General features: G+C 37.3%; 1 protein-coding gene across 1 annotated transcript in view; it reads left to right on the top strand.

The window, feature by feature from the left end:
• The first annotated feature begins 264 nt into the window (after positions 1–264).
• The window catches only part of LOC127879590 (insulin gene enhancer protein isl-1-like), a 53,805-nt gene continuing 33,889 nt past the window's right edge, over positions 265–20,180 (top strand). The window contains exon 1 of the mRNA XM_052426542.1: positions 265–456. Within this exon, the coding sequence (XP_052282502.1) occupies positions 435–456 (22 nt within the window). The 5' untranslated portion in view covers positions 265–434. The remainder of the gene's footprint in view (positions 457–20,180) is intronic.

The following is a 20,180-nucleotide window of genomic DNA, read 5'->3' as shown; positions in this document are numbered from 1 at the left end:
TAATCACTTGTAAAATGTTCATATCGCAAGTACAATGTACATATTGAATTATTATCACCGAGGTTTTATCTTAAAATATATATTTATAGTGTTGATGATAATTAAATGATAAATACCAATATATGATATAACCACTTTTATTTCGGAATCAAAGACTATTAAACAAACAATAATAATTGCAAAAAATAAACAAATATCCTTACAGACTATTGCTAAATCAGTTACATTTCAATGAAAAATAGCATTCTAAAACAAATAATATATTAACAAGTGCATTTTGCTGTCGTCTGTTTCTGCGTACGGAAGATTACAAACTAATTTCTGTGGAATCTAAATACTGTGAAAAAAATGGATAATGACGCTACTTCCGGTCGAGCGAGAAAAGGTTCCGAGCGCTCGCGCGGCAGACCACTTCATGACAGACGACATTGTGAATGGATATTACATCAGACAAAAGTAAGCCGCGTTATTGTTGTTGATTTCAATTTGTGTTTAAATAAAGTATGGCATAAACAGAAAGAAAACTTGTTGATTTAATGCCGATCAAAATGAATTGGCATAACTAGATATATTAAACAAGTATGAATATTCGTTCCTAGTAGATATCGTTATTTAAGATAAAGCATTGCTTAAACTTAAACTTTATTTGGGTGATAATAATTTCATAGCCATCTTTTGTCATCCAGAGCTATGATTTCGATCACAATGGGCTAGTATTGTACTTGCAAAAGCTTTTTAAGTATCTGCAGTAACAATGCATAAAACGTTTACTGGACGAATAACTAAATACGAAGGAAACAATCATTTAAAAATAAATATGAATATCTTTTGTATGGTTAATATTCTCCTTTTTAACGTTTAGCATCATAATCATCTTTTGAAGAAAATACGTATTTGTGCATAATGTATGTTCGATTATCGCCAACGTTGACGAAAAACTAACACCTTATAGTGGTAGGATTAAGTTATTCGATTGAGAAAAAAAGTTTATTCATGTAACACTAACCATTCAAAATAAATTGAATGCTTATTCTTAATTCACACGGTCGTTTTAAAATGCGCCTATACCAATTTTAATGTTTGCACGCTGCTTGCAACTTAAATTTGAAATCATCCGTGCTCCCGTCAAGGAATACAAGAACTCCTGGTATGCCATTAAACCATATCGCACTATGATTGGTCAGAGAAATTACCAATGGCAACGTCCCTCGCTCCACCCCTTAGCAACACTTCCATACTTGGCAACATGAGTGCTCGATTCTGGAAATGTGATATTTCTTTTCACGACACTCTCACAGCTCCAGAGAACCGACTTCGTGGATTATATACACTGACATTTGTTGCTTTTAGTAAAAATCGATTGCCAAGCTCGAGTCACCGGGATATAAAACCGTTACTATGACTACTAATGCATTTTGCCTCTTAAATTGGACCACTGACGAGTCGTATTGGGCCGTAGGAGATATTTTCTATACATTTCTACGCTTAAAACGCATATATATCAATAGAATTCAGGAGAGGAGAGGGATCGTAAAGTATTTCAAGCAGCGTTATGGAGGAGAATATCTGTTTTGAAAATAGGAACAGAACATGGTAGATGGAGTTGTTCAATAGCAGTGCAAACATGTCTTCCTTTTTCAAATCAGATGTTGTTATGGTTGATGTCTGAAATGATGCATGTATTTTTATTTGTTTGTTTTGTTCTACACGACTTTGGCCCAGGAAACTTTAATAAGACAATACTTCATGTTTTCAAATGAAGATTCGCACTAGTATAAGATAAGCATGTTTACACGGCGATGGCAACTTTAAACAATATTTTGGTCATAACAAGTCAAAACGACATTTCTCTATCAATTAAATATAGAAATAAATATACGTACCCATTATAAAAAGGTGTTTTTTTTTAAATATTTGTTTATCTTTGATAAGACCCTAATACTTTAACATGTTTATGTGTTTGAAGTAGGTGTGATTTTCATGCGTCATGGATAACATAGCAGTGATATGGGTGATGTAACCAAGCTATCATTAGAAGGGGCAGGAATTTCTAATAAGATGAAATAAAATAAATATATTTCTTTGATTATGAAATAAGTGGTGTAAATTGATAAACAAAAACGTTTAATGATGAATTATCATATATGATAACGTTTCTTCAGATGATATTTTTTATTTCGAATGTCAAATGGAATCACACATATACTATTATTGGATGATCTATCATGTTTGAGGCACAATAAATATAAAGAAGTGAAACTCCAGCTGCTGGAGGAGCAGTATTGCATTCTCATTATATACAATTAGTTGGTTCTTTATTTAAGGCAAGTGACCAATTTCCAAAACAGTACGAAACAGCACAATACGAAACAACATATACATATGAAATGACAAAAAACTATGCCACACAGGACTGCACAGTGTTAACTCAGTAAGTGCACTCATTAAATAACAGTGTACACTACAGCGGCATTGCTACCAAGTTCCAGGACATTGGCATGTGCACATTGTAAATGCTGTATATAAACGTAAAGGACTATGGCTACATATTTAAAATGCTTTTACAATGGTCTACAACATATACAAAAGTGTATTTTCTGCATCATTTTGTTTTAAATGAAATGAACATGGCAAACAAAAATGTAAGAGTGTAAAATTTAGTATTTAGCATCCGTGAATGTATACGCACTCTTTTGCAAAATTCGGCATAAACAAAAGGTGCATGAAGTTGGCACTGACATCGACAATCGACATTCGACATTCGAATATCGAGCTGGGACGAATGTGGAGCCAGCTCTGACATCCACATTCGGCAAAAGTCCCGAATATCGAGCTCGCGCGAATGTCGAGTCAGCTCTGACACCGACATTCGGCAAAAGTCCCGAATATTGAGCTGTGACGAATTTCGAGCCAGCTCAGACATCGATTTACGGCAAAGGTCCAGAATATCGAGCTGGGGTGGATGTCGATTCAGCTCTTACATCGAAATTCGGCACTAGTTCCGAATATCGAGCTGGGACGAATGTCGAGCCCGCTCTAACATCGACATTCGACATTAGTACCGAATGTAGCTGGGGCGAATGTCGAGCCAGCTCTTACATCGACATTCGGCAAAATTCCCGAATATCGTGCTGGGACGAATGTCGAGCCAGTGCTGACATCGAAATTCGGCAATAGTCCCGAATATCGAGCTGGGGCGAATGTCGAGCCAGCTCTGACATCGACATTCGGCACTAGTCCCAAATATCGAGCTGGGGCGAATGTCTAGCCAGCTCTGTCATCGACATTCGGCATAAATCCCGAATATCGAGCTGGGCCGAATGTGGAGCCAGCTCTTACATCGTCAATCGGCATTAGTCCCGAACAGCGAGCTTGAGTGAATGTCGGGTCAGGTCTAACATCGTCATTCGGCATTAGTCCCGAATATCGAGCTGGAGTGAATGTCGAGCCACCTCTTACATCGACATTCGGCACTAAGCCGAATATCGAGCTGGGGCAAATGTCGAGTCAGCTCTGACATCGACATTCGGCAAAATTCCCGAATATCGAGCTGGGACGAATGTCGAGCAAGCTCTGACATCGACATTCGGCAAAAGTCCCGAATATCGAGCTGGAGCCGATGTCAGATTTGGCTCGACATTCACTCCAGCTTGATATTCGGGACTTGTGCCAAATGTCGATGTAAGAGCTGGATCGACATTGATCCCAGCTCGATATTTGGGACTTTTTCCGAATGTCGATGTCAGAGCTGGCTCGACATTCGTCCCAGATCGATACTCGGGACTAGTGCCAAATGTCGGTGTCAGAGCTGGCTCGACATTCGTCTCAGCTCCATATTCGGAACTTATGCCAAATGTCGATGTCAGAGATGGCTCGACATTCGTCCCAGCTCGATGTTTGGGACGTTTGCCGATTGTCGATGTCAGAGCTGGCTCGACATTCTTTCCAGCTCGATATTTGAGACTACTGCCGAATGTCGATGTCAGAGATTGCTCGACATTCGACCTAGCTCGATATTCGAGTGTCGATTGTCGATGTCAGTGCCAACTTCACGCACCTATAAACAAGTGTATTTTTGTTTTTTTAAGTCGCGATACAAACAGATTTGCATTAAATATATAATCACATTTTGGACAAAGGCTAGCATATTTATACGTAATAATGCAATTTCAAGCGTTGAACGTTTAAATGCAACATACTGGAGTGTTTGGATTCAATTACGTTTATAATTTTGAGACAATATAATGACGGACTGAAATGAAAAGATCAAACTGGTCTTGAAAAAATCCTTGATTGTATTGAAAAAAACATCACTTAATAACATGCTAATAATTGTAAAATAAATGTATGCTGATCTGGTCGAGACATTAAATAAACAAGTATCATCCGTTAAAAATGAAAAATAATAATAAATCAATTGACATGACTTTCAAGATTAATTTAGGAACAGAAAAATGGGATTTATGTGTATGAAACCTTGAAATTGATATGTTATATTAGACGTACCGCAATATGCATGTCCCGTTGGTTTAGACCTCAATTTTGGGGGACGACCATAAACTCTTTTACATAGAAAGAAATATATGTCGCAAATACATTTGGAAGAGTTATGTCATTGAATATTCATATGCAAAAGTTTTATATAACTCGAGTATAGAATAAAGGATTGGCCGACCGACATAAAAAATAGTTTAGATGTTAATGGAAAAGACCAATTTTATAAGTGACCTTAAAGTTATAAGTAAACGAGGACGTTTACAGCATGGAAATAGTTTTTATGCATACCATTCTTATGCCGTGAATCCGTATACATTTCGCATGCTGTTTCATTTGCCTCTTATCACATGTATATTTTTGTGAAGAGTGTAAAATAAAATTTAATTTGGATTTAAAACCTCCACTCAAACCTCAAAAAATTGTTTTAAAACAAATACTGGAGTAACTTCAATATTTTAAATACGATAGTTTTTATTAGAATCGCAGTTCAATATGATTTGAAGGATGGTCGTGGTATGGCTATGTGATGTGTTTCACTTTAAGTTTGCGCGTAGCACTCTTCGAAAAGTACTTCTGACATGTTTGAACAGTCTGCATAATAATAAAACCTTACGTCCGTTTCTGATAATCAATTAAGTTGTTGAATTATTTAAGTTTGTATTATATACAATATATACATTATACATATATATATATATTTCTCAGCAAGAAGTATAATAACTTATCTGTTGAACATCAACGGTATTTGAGCGCATGCATGTAATAACTTCTAGACATTGAAACTCAATACAAAATAAGATTGGCCATCGAACATCCTATCATAACGTATATGGGAACAGTTCATAAACGCTTTAAAGGGACCTTTTCACAGATTTTGGCATGTATTGAAGTTTTTCATTAAATGCTTTATATTGATAAATGTAAACACTGGATCTAAAAAGCTCCAGTAAAAAAACTAGAATAAAATTAAAGAAAGAAAAAAGTAGTCCTCAACTGGGCTCGAACCACTGACCCCTGGAGTAAAAGTCTACCGCTTAGACCACTCGGTCATCCGTGCTCATACTATTTGTGATTAATTTTATACTCTATATAAGCAATCATCGTAGTATCACAAAATATAACGACAACAACAGAACTCTCCAAATTATTCAATCGTTTCGCGCTGCAACGCTTTATAATGTTCAGGTTTTTAAATCGTCAAAAGATGCATATAATGTGTCGGGAATTCATAACGTTGACGTTTATCCGCTAACATGCACGCGACGTTATGTATACTATCGACGTCACTTCTTATGTTGTATATAGCCTGTTTTCCTGTCTATTCGTCCACCTAAGAGGTTGAACGCGCGCATGCGCCTTACATGTTGATATGGATGAATGAAACTATTACACAAAGTTCAAGCAATATCTTATCTATAAGTTTAAACAACAAAAACATGTCGATAACTTCGGTAACACAACTTATTTACTTACGAAAAGGTTGCTGTCGACAAATCAGAATCATCCAAACGTTTCCTATGTATTCGTTCACATCATTCGATGACGTCACGCGCACACAATTTGAGGCCTCGGAAAGGGAAACACAGATCGGTGAATTGCACTATGACTGAGACATAAAAGATGAGCCCTTTCGCCACGAGAATATATTACATATGCCGTCCGAAATTATATGTCCTGTCATTAATCATAAAATAAACACAAATAACAACTGTAGAAATAAGATACACATCTAAACAACAATAAACTTTGAAATATTAACAACAAAAAAAGATAAAGTGTGTCTTTCGAAGTTTAAATTATGCAGTGCATGCACCGAAAAGCATCTCCCCTCCTCAAGACTCTTTTCTTGTCACAGAAAGCAAGGTGAAACCAATGTCCGCCTTCATCACACTGTGCCCAGTTGACAATTTTAATAAACGAATTTTCGTCAGCTCTGCGTGGATAAAAAAGTCTTCATACGCAGCAAACCTCGCTTTCCCCTTCTGAATCCGTTTCGTTGTCGATGTCATTTATGTGAATGTCATTTATGTGAATGACATTTAACCCACTTGTAGAGGGCTGTGGACTTTTGTGAGCGGCGGAAACGCTGGGGTCACGTAATCCTTTAGGGAAGAATACAAGTCTATTTCTTCAATGTACTGCTCGCTCGTGATTTCCTTACCACCAGGGTTTGGTTTAGAAAGTTTTTGTTTCTTGTTCATGCAGTTACATTTATTCTTATTTGTTTGCACAGTTGTTTTATTATTTTCTGCTTCTGACTTTTTTTGTAGGTAAGCATCGATTGCCTCTTTTCCTGAACAAAGTGCATTTATCTTTTGAAGCGGTGTCTCGTCTCTAAATTATTCACACGGGTATAATTGGTTCTGTGAAATTGCTGTCTTGTCAAGTGGGTATATGCCTGTTTTCTTAAAGGCAGACACAATGTTCCACGGACGCATAGCCTTAAGATACGCTTGACAGGCGATGGCAGCTATATCGTACTTAGTTACGATTTTACCCATGTTGGTTTTCATGTACGCAGCACATTCGCTGTAATAAAACCGCTTGAATGGCCCGAACACTGCGACATCAAGAGGTTGTAAAACATGTGAAGTGTGCGCCGGCAATACAAATATGTGTATGTTGTTGGAAAGCGCCCATCGGATCAACTCGGATGATGTATGAGTTGTATGTCCATCAAGTATAAGAAGGACGGGTTGGTTCTCGTGGTCCCGTTTTACATGTTTTTGAAAATGGATTTTTAGGTAATCCTGAAAAACTGTGGTTGTTGACCACCCGGAATCGGACATAGCATAACCGGCCCCAGCAGATGCACCTTTCATTAAGTCTTCGTTGAATCTTTTACCTGTTAAATTATAACATATTATTTAGATTTAAGTCCGAAACATATCGGTAGTATTGATCGAAAAAAACGTGATATCATTTGGTCACTATCAATTTATCGTTTTAAATGAGATACATATTGAGTTTCTCTTTCTTTTACAGTGTCTTTTTACTTATAAAGTCATGTTCGTAATTAAAAATTGTCTAACGTAAAATTGTATAAACTATGGTTAATGGCATAGATATTCGATATTCTTTTTATACCTCACCTTTAAAAAAAGTAGGGAGGTATGTTGCTTCCAGCTGCGTTGGCACATGCTATGAGGGTCGTCGTTGCTGATCGTGGGGACGTTACTGAATGTGGTTTTTCATTGGAAGGGGCAATAATATTTGGCGGTCTGTGCTCTGGACTTATGCCAGTCTCGTCCATATTAAATATCAGGTCTGGCCTGTTTTCAAGATGTAGGGTGTCAATGGTATTCTTAAGATTGTGAAAGTATGTCTGAACGGCCTCTGGGGTAGTATTTTTCGCTCTGTTGGAATCCAGAGCAGATGGCTTTAGTGTTGAAAGCCTTTCTCTCCAACGTCCCAAGAAACCATAAAGCCAGCAGTTACTTAGGGGTTTGTCTCTTTTCCTTCTTCCAAGCTTGAACGCCAGTTCGCCGGCAAGTTTTTTCATTTCCATATTTGAATACCCGTTTCCCAATCTTGCACATTGTTCCGCATGTTCTACCAGCCCCAGTTCCTCTTCTGTCTCAAGTACGGTTTCCCTCGCAAAATCTTCAGGATCAACCTTGCCAGAGACTCTGTCCCTCAATGTCTGGTAGGGGACACCATATTCCCTCGCCGCCTTGCGCAGAGACGATCTATGTTTCTTTACATCATAGTAAGCCTTTAGAATTTTATCTTTTGTATACTAGTAGTTTCTATACTTGCCATGATATCTGGATGGAGTGGGCTTTTGAACGAAAGAAATGATAAGAATTATCGGGCTCAACAATTGTAGAATTTGCAAAAAGATAAACGCCATAACGTTTATTGAAAATTAATTGACTACAGACATCGCAGTAACCCCATTGCGGGCCTCAATTTTTTAGCTTAAGCGTCTGTGTGACTTGATAAAATTAGGTCAATTGATCCGGGCAATCCAAACAGCCTTGCAGACGGAAAGACAAATGTAAACACGGAGAAAAAATGTGAATTATATGCATATTTCATTAAAAGGATTACTGTTTTGGGCGAAAGGTTGGTTTATATTTTGAAAAATAGTTAAATTGAATAGATTACTTACGTTTTTAGTTCGCATTTTTCACATATCTGGGGAGCAAAATATCTCCTGTCAAAACTTGTATAGAAACCGGGCGCGCGCGACCGTTCGGATTGCGGCAAATTTCGCGTGAAGATTGTTTACGAATAGATAGGTCTGAACAAATAGATAGGAAAGAAGGCTATACAAGTTCATATTAACGTTTATTAAAAGGTCAAACCTAACGCACGATTCCGTAGTTTATTAACACTATACGATCATACGCAACATTTTGGTGCCGTGACAAAAAGCAAAATGCAACATAACAAACTCATTTCGTTGCGTGCAGCTCAGCGTCGAATACTAGTAATAGAAAAACAATTTGAGAAACTCTGCGAGTCGCAGAAACTACTGGACATCATTCAAGAGAAAACACATACGATCAGAGGATTGAATGAAAAGATCATCAACCATGCAGACCTCGAAGATATAGAAACTGAACTATTCGACAGTGAGGAGTATTCCATTGAACTTGAAATGAGGACACACAGATATCATGAAAACATCAAGACATTAAGTGAGACAGCAGTTGAAGAACGAGATGAAAATCAAAATCATTTCACGACGGGCGAAGTACGGCATTCAACGCAACCGGAAGAGGAATCGTCTCTAGAACGTGTTCCAACCCAAACATCTAATAGAGCGAATTACGTTACTGCGTCTACGAAACTCCCGAAACTGACATTGCCTACTTTCAGTGGTAACATAAGCGAGTGGCAAACATTTTGGAACTCATTTGACTCAGCGGTGCATCAGAACCCAATACTCACGGATGTACAGAAGTTTTCGTATCTTCGATCTTTTATTGAAGGGAGCACAGCTATGGCGATCGGTGGATTTCCGTTGACAGGCAGAAACTACCACAATGCGATCGAACTATTGCGGGAACGCTACGGTCAGACGCACAAAATCATTGATAACTTCATGACATTATTATTAGAACTTTCGCCTGCCCGCAATTCCGTACATAGTCTTCGTGAATTTCATGACAAAATGGAAACCTATATACGGGGTCTAGAGTCACTGGGACAGTCACAACATTCGTTCGGAGATCTACTTGTTCCAATAATTATGAAAAAGCTCCCACCGGATGTGCGACGCAACCTTATCAGGAACCACGGAGATGACAAGTGGCAGCTTCAGAAGCTACGTGTGGCCATTGGGCGGGAAATCAGAATCATGGACGCCGGCTAATGCAACGAGCAAGACTTTCATCTCCCCACTGCCTCATTCCTCACAGCATCAAAAAGAGAGGTAAACTGTCCCATGAAAAGTAACGTCAAACCGTTGATATGTCCATTTTGTAATGAATATCATCAACCCCAGGTGTGCAACAAGGTTATAGACATTAACCAGAGAATTGACATTGTGAAAAGCAAACGCTTGTGTTTCAATTGCCTGAACCACCATATAGTGTCGTTATGCAAATCTAAATTTCGATGTCGTCATTGTAAAAGTAAACACCACAGCAGCAAAGAAGACGACACCCGCTTCGTCCATGAACTCGGAAGCCATTCCCTTCAAGTCGGCTACGACCAACAGTGCAATCTTACACACTGCCTCCCATGATAGAACAAACGTTTTATTGAAGACTGCTGTAGCCGAAGTTCTATCTCAAAGTCATAGTTCTTCCGCCAATATTTTACTTAACGAGGCTGCACAGCGATCCTTTATTACAGAGGACCTCGCGAGGGTTCTACATCTCCCTGTTACCAGACATGATACAATTTCTCTGGCTTCGTTTGGTGGAATGTCACAAGGGGTTCGGTCCATACCTACAAGCGAGATTTACCTGAAAAGCGAGACGAGGGATTTGATAAAACTGGAAGTTCTTCCGGTAACCTTCAAGAATACATGAGCAACGTCATTTCATTCGAAGATGGTCGGTATGTGGCAAAATTACCATGGAGAGATTACCACCCAACTCTACCACCCAACTATGATTTATGCAAGAGACGGACAGAGGCTACCATACGCCGATTATCTCAAGAACCGGAAGTGTTAAAGACGTATGGAGAGATAATCGCCGATCAGCTAAAAGGAGGTGTCATTGAGAAAGTAGACCAACAAGAAGCCGTTATCAACGACAGACCCCTTACTTACGTCACTTCCGGCGAGCTGGAAACACTGAAGCCTGTCCATCTTCTATATGGAAGACGAATACTATAGTAACATCATTTCCTGTCGAGCCTGCGACATTGCCAGCAGATTATCGCATCAATCGTTCGTCGCTTGTGAAGCAAGGTGCTCGACGAGTGCAACTCATACAGAAAGATGGCGACGTGAATACCTGACGGCACTCGGAGAAAGAGGTCAAGTACGGGGAAATAACAACCAGACGATATCCGTAGGCGACGTCGTACAGATTCAAGATGACTGCCCGAGGACGCAGTGGCGCTAGGCTGTTGTGGAGGAACTCGTGCAGGGAAATGACGACATAATGTTACTGTATGATGTTCGGCGAAAATTCAAACAAAAATTGGACTCACTCATCGACCAATTGTGAAACTTAAACCAATTGAAGAATGTGAAGACAATATCTAGAGACTGTTTAAATAATGTGATAATAGAGACTTTATGTGAATATTGTGATAAGCAGAGACTGACGTTAATTTAATAATACTTGTTAAATTATTATTTACACATTATTTCATGTTATATTTTACTGTTGTTAGAAATTATATCATTTCGAGGCCCGGAATATGTGGGGAATTCATAACGTTGACGTTTATCCGCTAACATGCACGCGACGTTATTTATACTATCGACGTCACTTCTTATGTTGTATATATACAAGTTCATATTAACGTTTATTAAAAGGTCGAACCTAACGCACGATTCCGTAGTTTATTAACACTATACGATCATACGCAACATAATGGATATTTTATAGCATGATATATGTTCTGTATTACTGTTTCCTGACAAATATCATAACTACACTGAAAATTTGCGAATCTAAAACTTTTTTTTATTTTGTCAATTTACCAAAACGTGAAAAGGCCACTTTGAAGCGCCATGCTCGGTATGCGGCATGGTGCTGCTTTTTAAATTGCTTACTTGGTGTTGTTATTCATGTAATATTGTGCGAATGTTGTGATTTGTTTAAAAAAGTTGTTTAGTTATATGAAAACTATTCTTATCGTTTCTATGATAATCTTTTACTTATATATGATGTGAATGTCTTAGATTTGTTTAACGGGCATCATGTATGACATTTTCATAACAGCGGTAAAGTACAATAAAGTTATCTTTGTTACGGTATCGTTTATGTAATTGTTCCCAAACGTGAACAAGCTCGGTTTACACATTCCGTGATTTGCTTTTATCTTCGATATTGATTACAGCAGCATTGTAGTTAGAACCCTCATCAATCACAAAACATGGTCTTCCCGACTCAATCTAGACACCGAGAACATCGTTTACAACATAGACGACAATGGCACACTTTACACTTATCTCCAACACACGAATCTTGATAAGTTCCAATCAAGAACCATGCCTTCATTGTGCCTTTGCGAATCATTTTTTGCCTTGTACATGGTCACGTGCTCTTATCTAACGCTTTTGGCGTTGTGCTGCTACCTAGATAGCATAAAATTGACGCCGTTGATTTAAAAAAGGGGTCGTAATCACGTGATCAGCAATCGCGCGTGGCAGGATTCATGTTTCGCAGACGATAATTTAAAACGTGAAATCCCAAAAGACATTTTAAAATTATGAGACATTTACGATATGGGTTTACTAGTGTTTCTCCCATATGTTCTGTCATTTTCTGTGAATCTCATATATCTCGTCTGCCCGTAACGTGTCAGCAGACGACTTTGGTATCGCAAAATGGCGGCATTCGACAGGGTGTTTATCAAAACGAGGAAAATAAGAAAATAATCATGACGACCGTTATGTTTTCTTTTGGTGTATTTTGTGGGTTTTTTTGGTGTAGAAAACGAACATGTGATAACCACGAATCAAATCATAATTAAACATATGGCTAAAATAATCTATCGATCAAGTCTCACAAAAATAATTTAAAAATAATGTTACTTCCTTTTTACACAACGAAAGTAAAAAAACGGAAATTTATGGTTGATTTTTTAAATTTAAGTGGAATATCCGTTAAATATACGATATGTAATGTTTTGTTACAGCACTGTGAAAAATTTACATCATTCTATTTTTCTAATGCTAATTTTCAGCTTTCTAGATGGAAATTGGTATGATATGCACTTACCGAAGAAAATTGACTTTATGTGAATCGCGTCAACCGCGTGCCTAGAAAACGGACGATGGCGTTAAATGGGGACAGAGCAAGTTTAAATGGGGATAGAAAAGGTGCATTAGAACAATTTATTTCAACATCACTGTTCCTTCTTGTTTAACTATATTATAGTTTTGAACGCATCCACTTTTAATGTGTGTACTTATGTGTTAATAAGAAAATGAGATGGAATTGTTAACTATGATTATATACATACGGACAGTCATTCCGTAATATTGATTTTTAAATAATACGCAAAAAATCACCTGCAGTGTGTAAGGGCAATACTTAAAAGTGAAAATGAATTGTTTCTGCGCTTTAAATTTGCGGTTCGTATTGCTATTTGGCTAGTACACTGTCCGCTGTTATTGTAATATAAAATAAATGCACGTTGAATCAAAAGTCATGCAAATGAGTAAAAAGACAGTGCTTCACAAAACCTTTACTTCAAATCGTTGCTTTCGTTCATTCCATGAGGACATGCAGTACTCCAATAACTGCTTTAATCAAATTAAGTGAAAACATCGTAAATCGACGACAGGCTTTGGTGTCTACTGAGGCAGAAGACAATTGCTCTTGTCGTCTGCTTGTGTGTCATTTCCCGCCAGCGCTTCAAAGCGAAAGTGGCGTGACCTCGCGTGTAGTTCCGTGCGCTTTCCACGCCCCTGACTCGCTAATCAGTGGAGTGGGGTAACTTAAATTGCTTGTAATATAAAGGATCGGATGACGATCGAACGGACGCATGTTATTGTCTCTTCCTGACGAACAAAAAATCTGTTTTTATAAGCAGCACTGCGAAAGAGGTCGCGTTAATAAGAAAACGTCGGTTACATATACATATGGCTAATTATGCCGTTGAATAACCCCCAATATACCATGAGACTTTGGGTATTTTTGAACCTTTTCCTTAATTATATTGGTAACGTGTGTACGGTTGCAACGAGGCCGTTAACATGTTGCCACCGATCTAGACTTAAAGAGACCTTTAAATTGACCAGGAAAAAAATAATGTTTCAGATTCGCAAAGTTGCGTTGTAGTTATGATATTTGTGAGGAAACAGTAATACTGAACATTTACCATACTCTAAAATATCCATTAATGCATCTCTTGACGATTTAAAAATCTGAAAATAATAACGCGTTGCAGCTCGAAACGATTGAATAATTTGGAGAGGTCTGTTGTTGTCGTTATATTTTGTGACACTACAAGAAATGCTTATATAAAGTATAAAATACATCACTCATTGTATGAGCACGGATGGCGTGTGTGTATTTCCATGTTTATGAGGTCCCTCCGCGCCAGAGGCTGCATTAGGTGAGGACCCGGAGTGTGTCCCATGCACTCCTTCCTAATCAGATTTTAGACTCACGAAAGTTGGGACGAATTTTGAATGATAGCTGCAATTTCCAGCTATTTATTGTTTTTACTGAAAGATTTTTAATTTAGGCGTGGTCTTGTGCTGTGGGGGGAAACCGGAGTACCCGGAGGAAACCCACCTGTCCGGTATGGTGACCACCAACCAGACTCACATGCGCCGGGAACGGGAATCGAACCCGGTTCGCCTAGGTGAGAAGCGAGCGTGCTAACCACTGCGCTAGCCGGACAGCCGTGCACGGATGGCATAAGTGTTAGACTGTTTTATTCCAGGGGTCAGTGGTTCGAGCCCAGTTGAGGGTTACTTATTTCTTTCTTTATTTTTTTTACTGGCGCATTTTAGATTAAATGTTTACATTTATCAATATAAAGCATTTAATGACAAACTTCAATATCTGCCAAAATCTGTGAAAAGGTCTCTTTAAGGAAGGGAATTCGACCGTTTTCAAAAGACCATGAAATATATGTGTATTACGTGGTCCCAATAAAAAAAAACTAAACGCAGACTTAAATTTGATTTTCTCATGAAAATTAAATAACAATAGTTGTGACTTATAGCACCACAAATGGAAAATGATCGTAAACTTTCGTCCTGTATGTAACGGTTCGTGTAAGTAAACATAGTTACATAGCGCAACGTCTGGCGCAGGTTACTTCCCTTTAATTGATAATGAGTTAACCAGTAGGGATGAGCTGGTTTCAACTTCAAGTGTGTATGCACGGTTTTCATATTTGTTAAATTGTAATATAAAGATAAAAATAAGTTACATTAACACAAAAAAGGCAAGAAAAAGTATACATTGAAGAAGAGTTTCTTCAAATGCAGCAAAGACAAAAAGCGCCCCGAGCCGATTGTGACGAAGATATTTTGTACATATTTTCCTACAATAACAGAAGCATTCGTCTTTGTATTAGTGTTCGTATGTCGTATGAACAGATATCGTCATTCTATACATAAATGGTGACGTCACTACGTTATTGTCACCTCTATACTTAGACGCATCACGCACCTCCATTTGGAGGCATTTATGACTGCGACACAAAGAAGTCCGCGGATGAATGAAGAATTTGCTTTATAAGTAAACTTTCATGTTATGATTTAAAATTTAAGTATAATTTTGTTCAGTCTTACGGTCTTATGTTAGAAGCAATTAAAATTTTCGTAAGTTTTCAACAATTTCGCTCTTTATTCATTTTTATAAACTGTACTTTCACTTTCGGTTGTATAACAACATGTGTCCTTTATTGACGAAAGTTTGCAATAAAATAGCGTTTTCAAAACCGCTTAAAAAGTTTCAGAAGGTGTGTCTGAAGCATGTTTTGAAAAGACACAATGTCAAAGCTATATTGGCGACTAGTATGGGAACAATTTGGTATTTCAAGTGGCTCCATTTGCATTGCAAGAGAAGTTCAAATTGACTTGTTCAGTTTGTTAAATCGAGGGCTTAACGGAAAACTGCAGTATCTCCTTCTTTATTTAATATGAGTTACAACAGTCTTCCGTTCACCCCTCGAAATTTTGACACCCTAATTATATATTTTTTTTAAAGTGCCTGAGATATTTTTTTCTTTAAATAAACGAGATCAATGAAAATTTTAGTAAAAGCACAGCATTGATGTTCTATGATGGTCATTTTTTAGTGGAATAGTATGTTACAATAAAACAATTATAACTATTGTATTAATGAATTTAGATTAGGTGTCATCTTTAAATGGGGTAGTAATTCATTATATGAGATTAGCACATTATATAGTTGAAAAATAAATAACATTTTAATGACTTACCATAGTAAAATAAAGCAGCATAGAATGTGTTGCAGGTCATAAAATGTAAAACTGAAATTGAAGAAGCTTTACAAATATTTTACACTGACAACACTGTTGGTTTTCAAAAAAAATCCTTCCTATCTACCTGCCCTAGTTTTTTGGGGCAAATTTAAATATTATTAATATCATTGAGTTAAATTATTAAAATATCAATATGTTTTGATTACATTAGCTTATTTTATTATTAATAATAAATACTTTGCAAGGAAAGTCCAATTCTGTTTTAATTAGTCTTAATTAGGTCAGTAAGACCGGTGTGACACAATGCAGATATCGTTGCAAGAAATTAAAATGATCTGTAAAACAAAAGTGTGCCTTTGTGTCGTATGAACGAATCTGCACTTAAACTAAATTTAGATTCACATCGTACGTGCATGCTGGCAAATTCGACTGTACAGACATTTTCGATTTCAGAATGAAATATCTCGCTTATTTCGCATTTTTCGACACACGTTCTTCTGAACTTTAATTTTAATTTATATGGAAATATATGTATAATAAGTTTTTTACTCATTTTATATAAATTCATTAATATTTGACAAAATCATGCTTACACACTTTAATGGATAGCGTGAGTGTTGTAGTCGGGGTTGCGCATCGCAGAAGTGTGTGCGTGAAGGACTTTATCAACTGTTATAAATATACCAAAAATAAGATTATATTTAAATGACCACGTGTTAAATGCTTGCTTAAACGTTAATAAATTCTCATGAGAGAAAGATTTCACTCAAACAGTTTCCGCGAGCGCTGTAAACGAAGTAGAAGTAGTTAATTCGTTATGAAATAAATCGCCCTTATTGGTAAAAAAGGTACCATGAGACCATGAAACTTAGTACCTTTTTGCACCAATGGGACGAGGGATGTAGTGATCGGTTGCACTAGGTGCGACTTTGTATCCCACTTATATTGATGTTGTTGTTGTTTTCATAATGAGTCGAAACCAATTGAAACACAATATTCAAATCGGTTCAACTTACACATCGCACGTTGCTGTTGTTAAGCGATTTTCTGTTGTGCCTTTACCATTCTCGTAGTGTCAGGAGCCGGTGATAACAAATATGTGAAAACGACTAAAATTGAGGAGGATACTCAATCGTATTGCAGCTCGATCTAATAGCTAGAACTCTAGTCATAACAACAAAACATTTTTCGATCGACTATGATATTTAATCTATACTTAATAGTTTATAATTTAAAACTAGAGTTTTCTTTTAGTTTTATAACCGATCATTGTGCTAATTTTAGAATAATAGTGTAGCGATTCGCATTTTACTGATGTTAAAGAATGGCAAAAGTCCAAGTTTAGATGATTGAGTAAATCAGACAGAATAAACAACCGCTGTGACATATCTGATACATGCGATGCCCAATTTCTTTACAATTTTGTCGAAAGTTGCCATGCAAATACAATAAAAATACAGTGGTTTAACCGGTCCGTGAGTGCATACCTTCGAACATTGTTAAAAAGCAAAATTAAATAAATTAAAAGTTATCTCGTTTGTTCAAATATTTGTTAATACGATGGTAAAAATAATGTGGTGCGTGGATTATTTATTGGCAAGCCGTTAAAAAATCTTAACAAATATTTATGAAACACACAAAAAAAATCCTGTCACATGTGACATTTAATGCATAAGCATCCTTTATTTAATGTTAATAACCGGAACTCCAAGAAACTTCTCTGTGATTCGTAAAAAATTCGTCGAACATGAATACATCGTCCTGTGAATTATGAAGGATCGTGAAAGGCTTATCTACTCCTACAGACTGACAGGAACTCTTTGATTGACAGATTGTACAAAACAATCGTCAGCCATTTAGTTTGGAGCTTCTATGTAGCCACACCGCGTGTCGCCATATACACGGCAATTCTGATAACCGAAAGTCTGCGCGACCTTCTGGGGTTATTTACAAAGCCACATTCGGGTATCCGTGGAATCAACGTTCCTCTTAAAGAAATTCGAAAGCCCTTCACATCATAGCAAGGCGGGAAAGTAGTTCCGCAGCTCTATAATCCTCGGCTAAACACCGGATTGCGTAGACAAACAAGAGGCTTATAAAATAGTTCCACAATCGCGTGTATCTTATCTCGTCGTTGTTCCGAACTCTCGCAATTTGTCGCGTTTGTATTCCAACTAATTGGTGGAACGTTATCGCGTCGAGTAATCGCAGCACGCAGACCGAATAACGATTGACCACTGTCAATTTATCTTGTATTGCAAAAATGACACTTCATTCTCGTGTCGACCTCGTGAGATAATCACTGATTCCTACCATTGTTTTACGTAAACTTGCCTTCATATCGCGAGTTTATCGACAACGAATCAGTATTTATAAGAACGAGATGACGATTGAAAGTATAATACGGGGTCTATCAAAACAATCGAGCGTTACCGAATGAGTCCACGGCTCATACCACTTATAAGGTTCTGTAGCCTAGTAACGAAAGTATTTTACTATAAATAAATGATAGTCGACTCAGACAGACAGAAAAAAGACAGTTAAAGTCGCCGGCAAGTCGAGCAAAGTCCTTGAACATGAGAGAGTGTACCACAATGAGGGCTAGAAAGCAACAGTTACACGGGTCCCGAGTGGAATTTAATGAACCCTCGCTGCGATCCCGGTGATTATAAATTAGGGCCGTTGAAACCGAACAAGCGCGTCGACAGTTTCTCTTCTAAGTTTATAAGGCAATACAATGGCAAAAATCGTGCTTTAATATGCATTAAATGAGATCTTTAAGATGAAATTAGATAATCGTGTTTTATCTGGAAAAAGGTGTGTCCAACCCTTCAACTGAATTCTATAAAAAAAAAAATCCCAGAGTTTAATACAGTTATTGCTGCTATAGATGGTGTTGCTGATGCTGCTGATGCTTCTTCTACTACTTAATGTTAGGATGACACTCTCCGCCTAAACTGGTTATTCGTCTAGAAGAGACATCATTAAAGCGTTAAGTGTCGTCCCTGAGTAACTTGGGCGGACTGAAAAGGCTTATCTAGGACGATACTTTACGCTCATGTATTAACCAGGGGTCCGTCTTATCAAAGATCGAACGACATTGTTTATTTACGATTGCATTTTGTAATTTTAAAATAAACGTGATTATGATCTGCATGTTTCAAATATAATGTATATTTGACAGCTTCTTTGGAAATGAATGGAATTGTTCAACAAAAGTAATAATGAATGTGACGGCTACGTATATATGGCGCTTCGAAAATTGCATCGTACGGTAAGAATGTCGTACGATGTTTGATAAGACGGGCCCCAGGTTTTCCCAGAGACCGGCATAAAGCAATATGCTGATGTTATAATACATATTTTTTTACTAGACGCCATTCGTTCGTGTTCAACAAACCGCATCGACCAACAAGCAAACGCGATAATCCCATTTCCCGTTAAAGGGATTAATCCGGTTTTCAAAAGGTTGCAATATGTCCGATTTAATGCCATCAACAAACATTGACTATCAACACTGTCGCCTATGAAAACACTCATCGTTTTGTACTTTCGAACTCGCTGAGTGGTATTCTGGGTCACAATTTATGGTGTATTCATTCCCCTTAAATCTCCCAAGCCCAGTGGATGAAAGATGTCAGACTTTCGAGTCTGGTTTACACAGATTTCTATTGACGCTGTAACTACAATCACATATTTTCACTACCTTACTGCATTTCATTGCGATTAAAGCGACTAATCCCCAACTCATGTAGTACAAGGCATCAGATATATCCAGAGACATATTACATAGTTTGTTCTCAAACCTCTTGACACCGAAAAATCCGCATACAAACATCAAAGTAACAAAAACTATCGTCCGATAGTATCTACATTTACAATATCGACCCATGTACGACACTAAGCAAGTATGCAACATCAAAACATATTTAATCAAGACACCACCCTGACTTGCAATAACTTGGAAAAATAAACGAGCGTCATTTCATTCAAAGAAAAATAATATTTGGAATTAATTAGGTAATGCAAGATCTAGTCTGTCTTAGCTTTATTTATTTATTTATTTATTTATTTATTTATTTATTTATTTATTTATTTATCTATCTATCTATCTATCTATCTATCTATCTATC

Source organism: Dreissena polymorpha, chromosome 4 (assembly GCF_020536995.1).
Source record: "Dreissena polymorpha isolate Duluth1 chromosome 4, UMN_Dpol_1.0, whole genome shotgun sequence".
NCBI lineage: Eukaryota > Metazoa > Mollusca > Bivalvia > Myida > Dreissenidae > Dreissena > Dreissena polymorpha.
The sequence above is the reverse complement of the archived record's forward strand: the minus strand, read 5'-3'. Positions and strand labels throughout refer to the sequence as shown.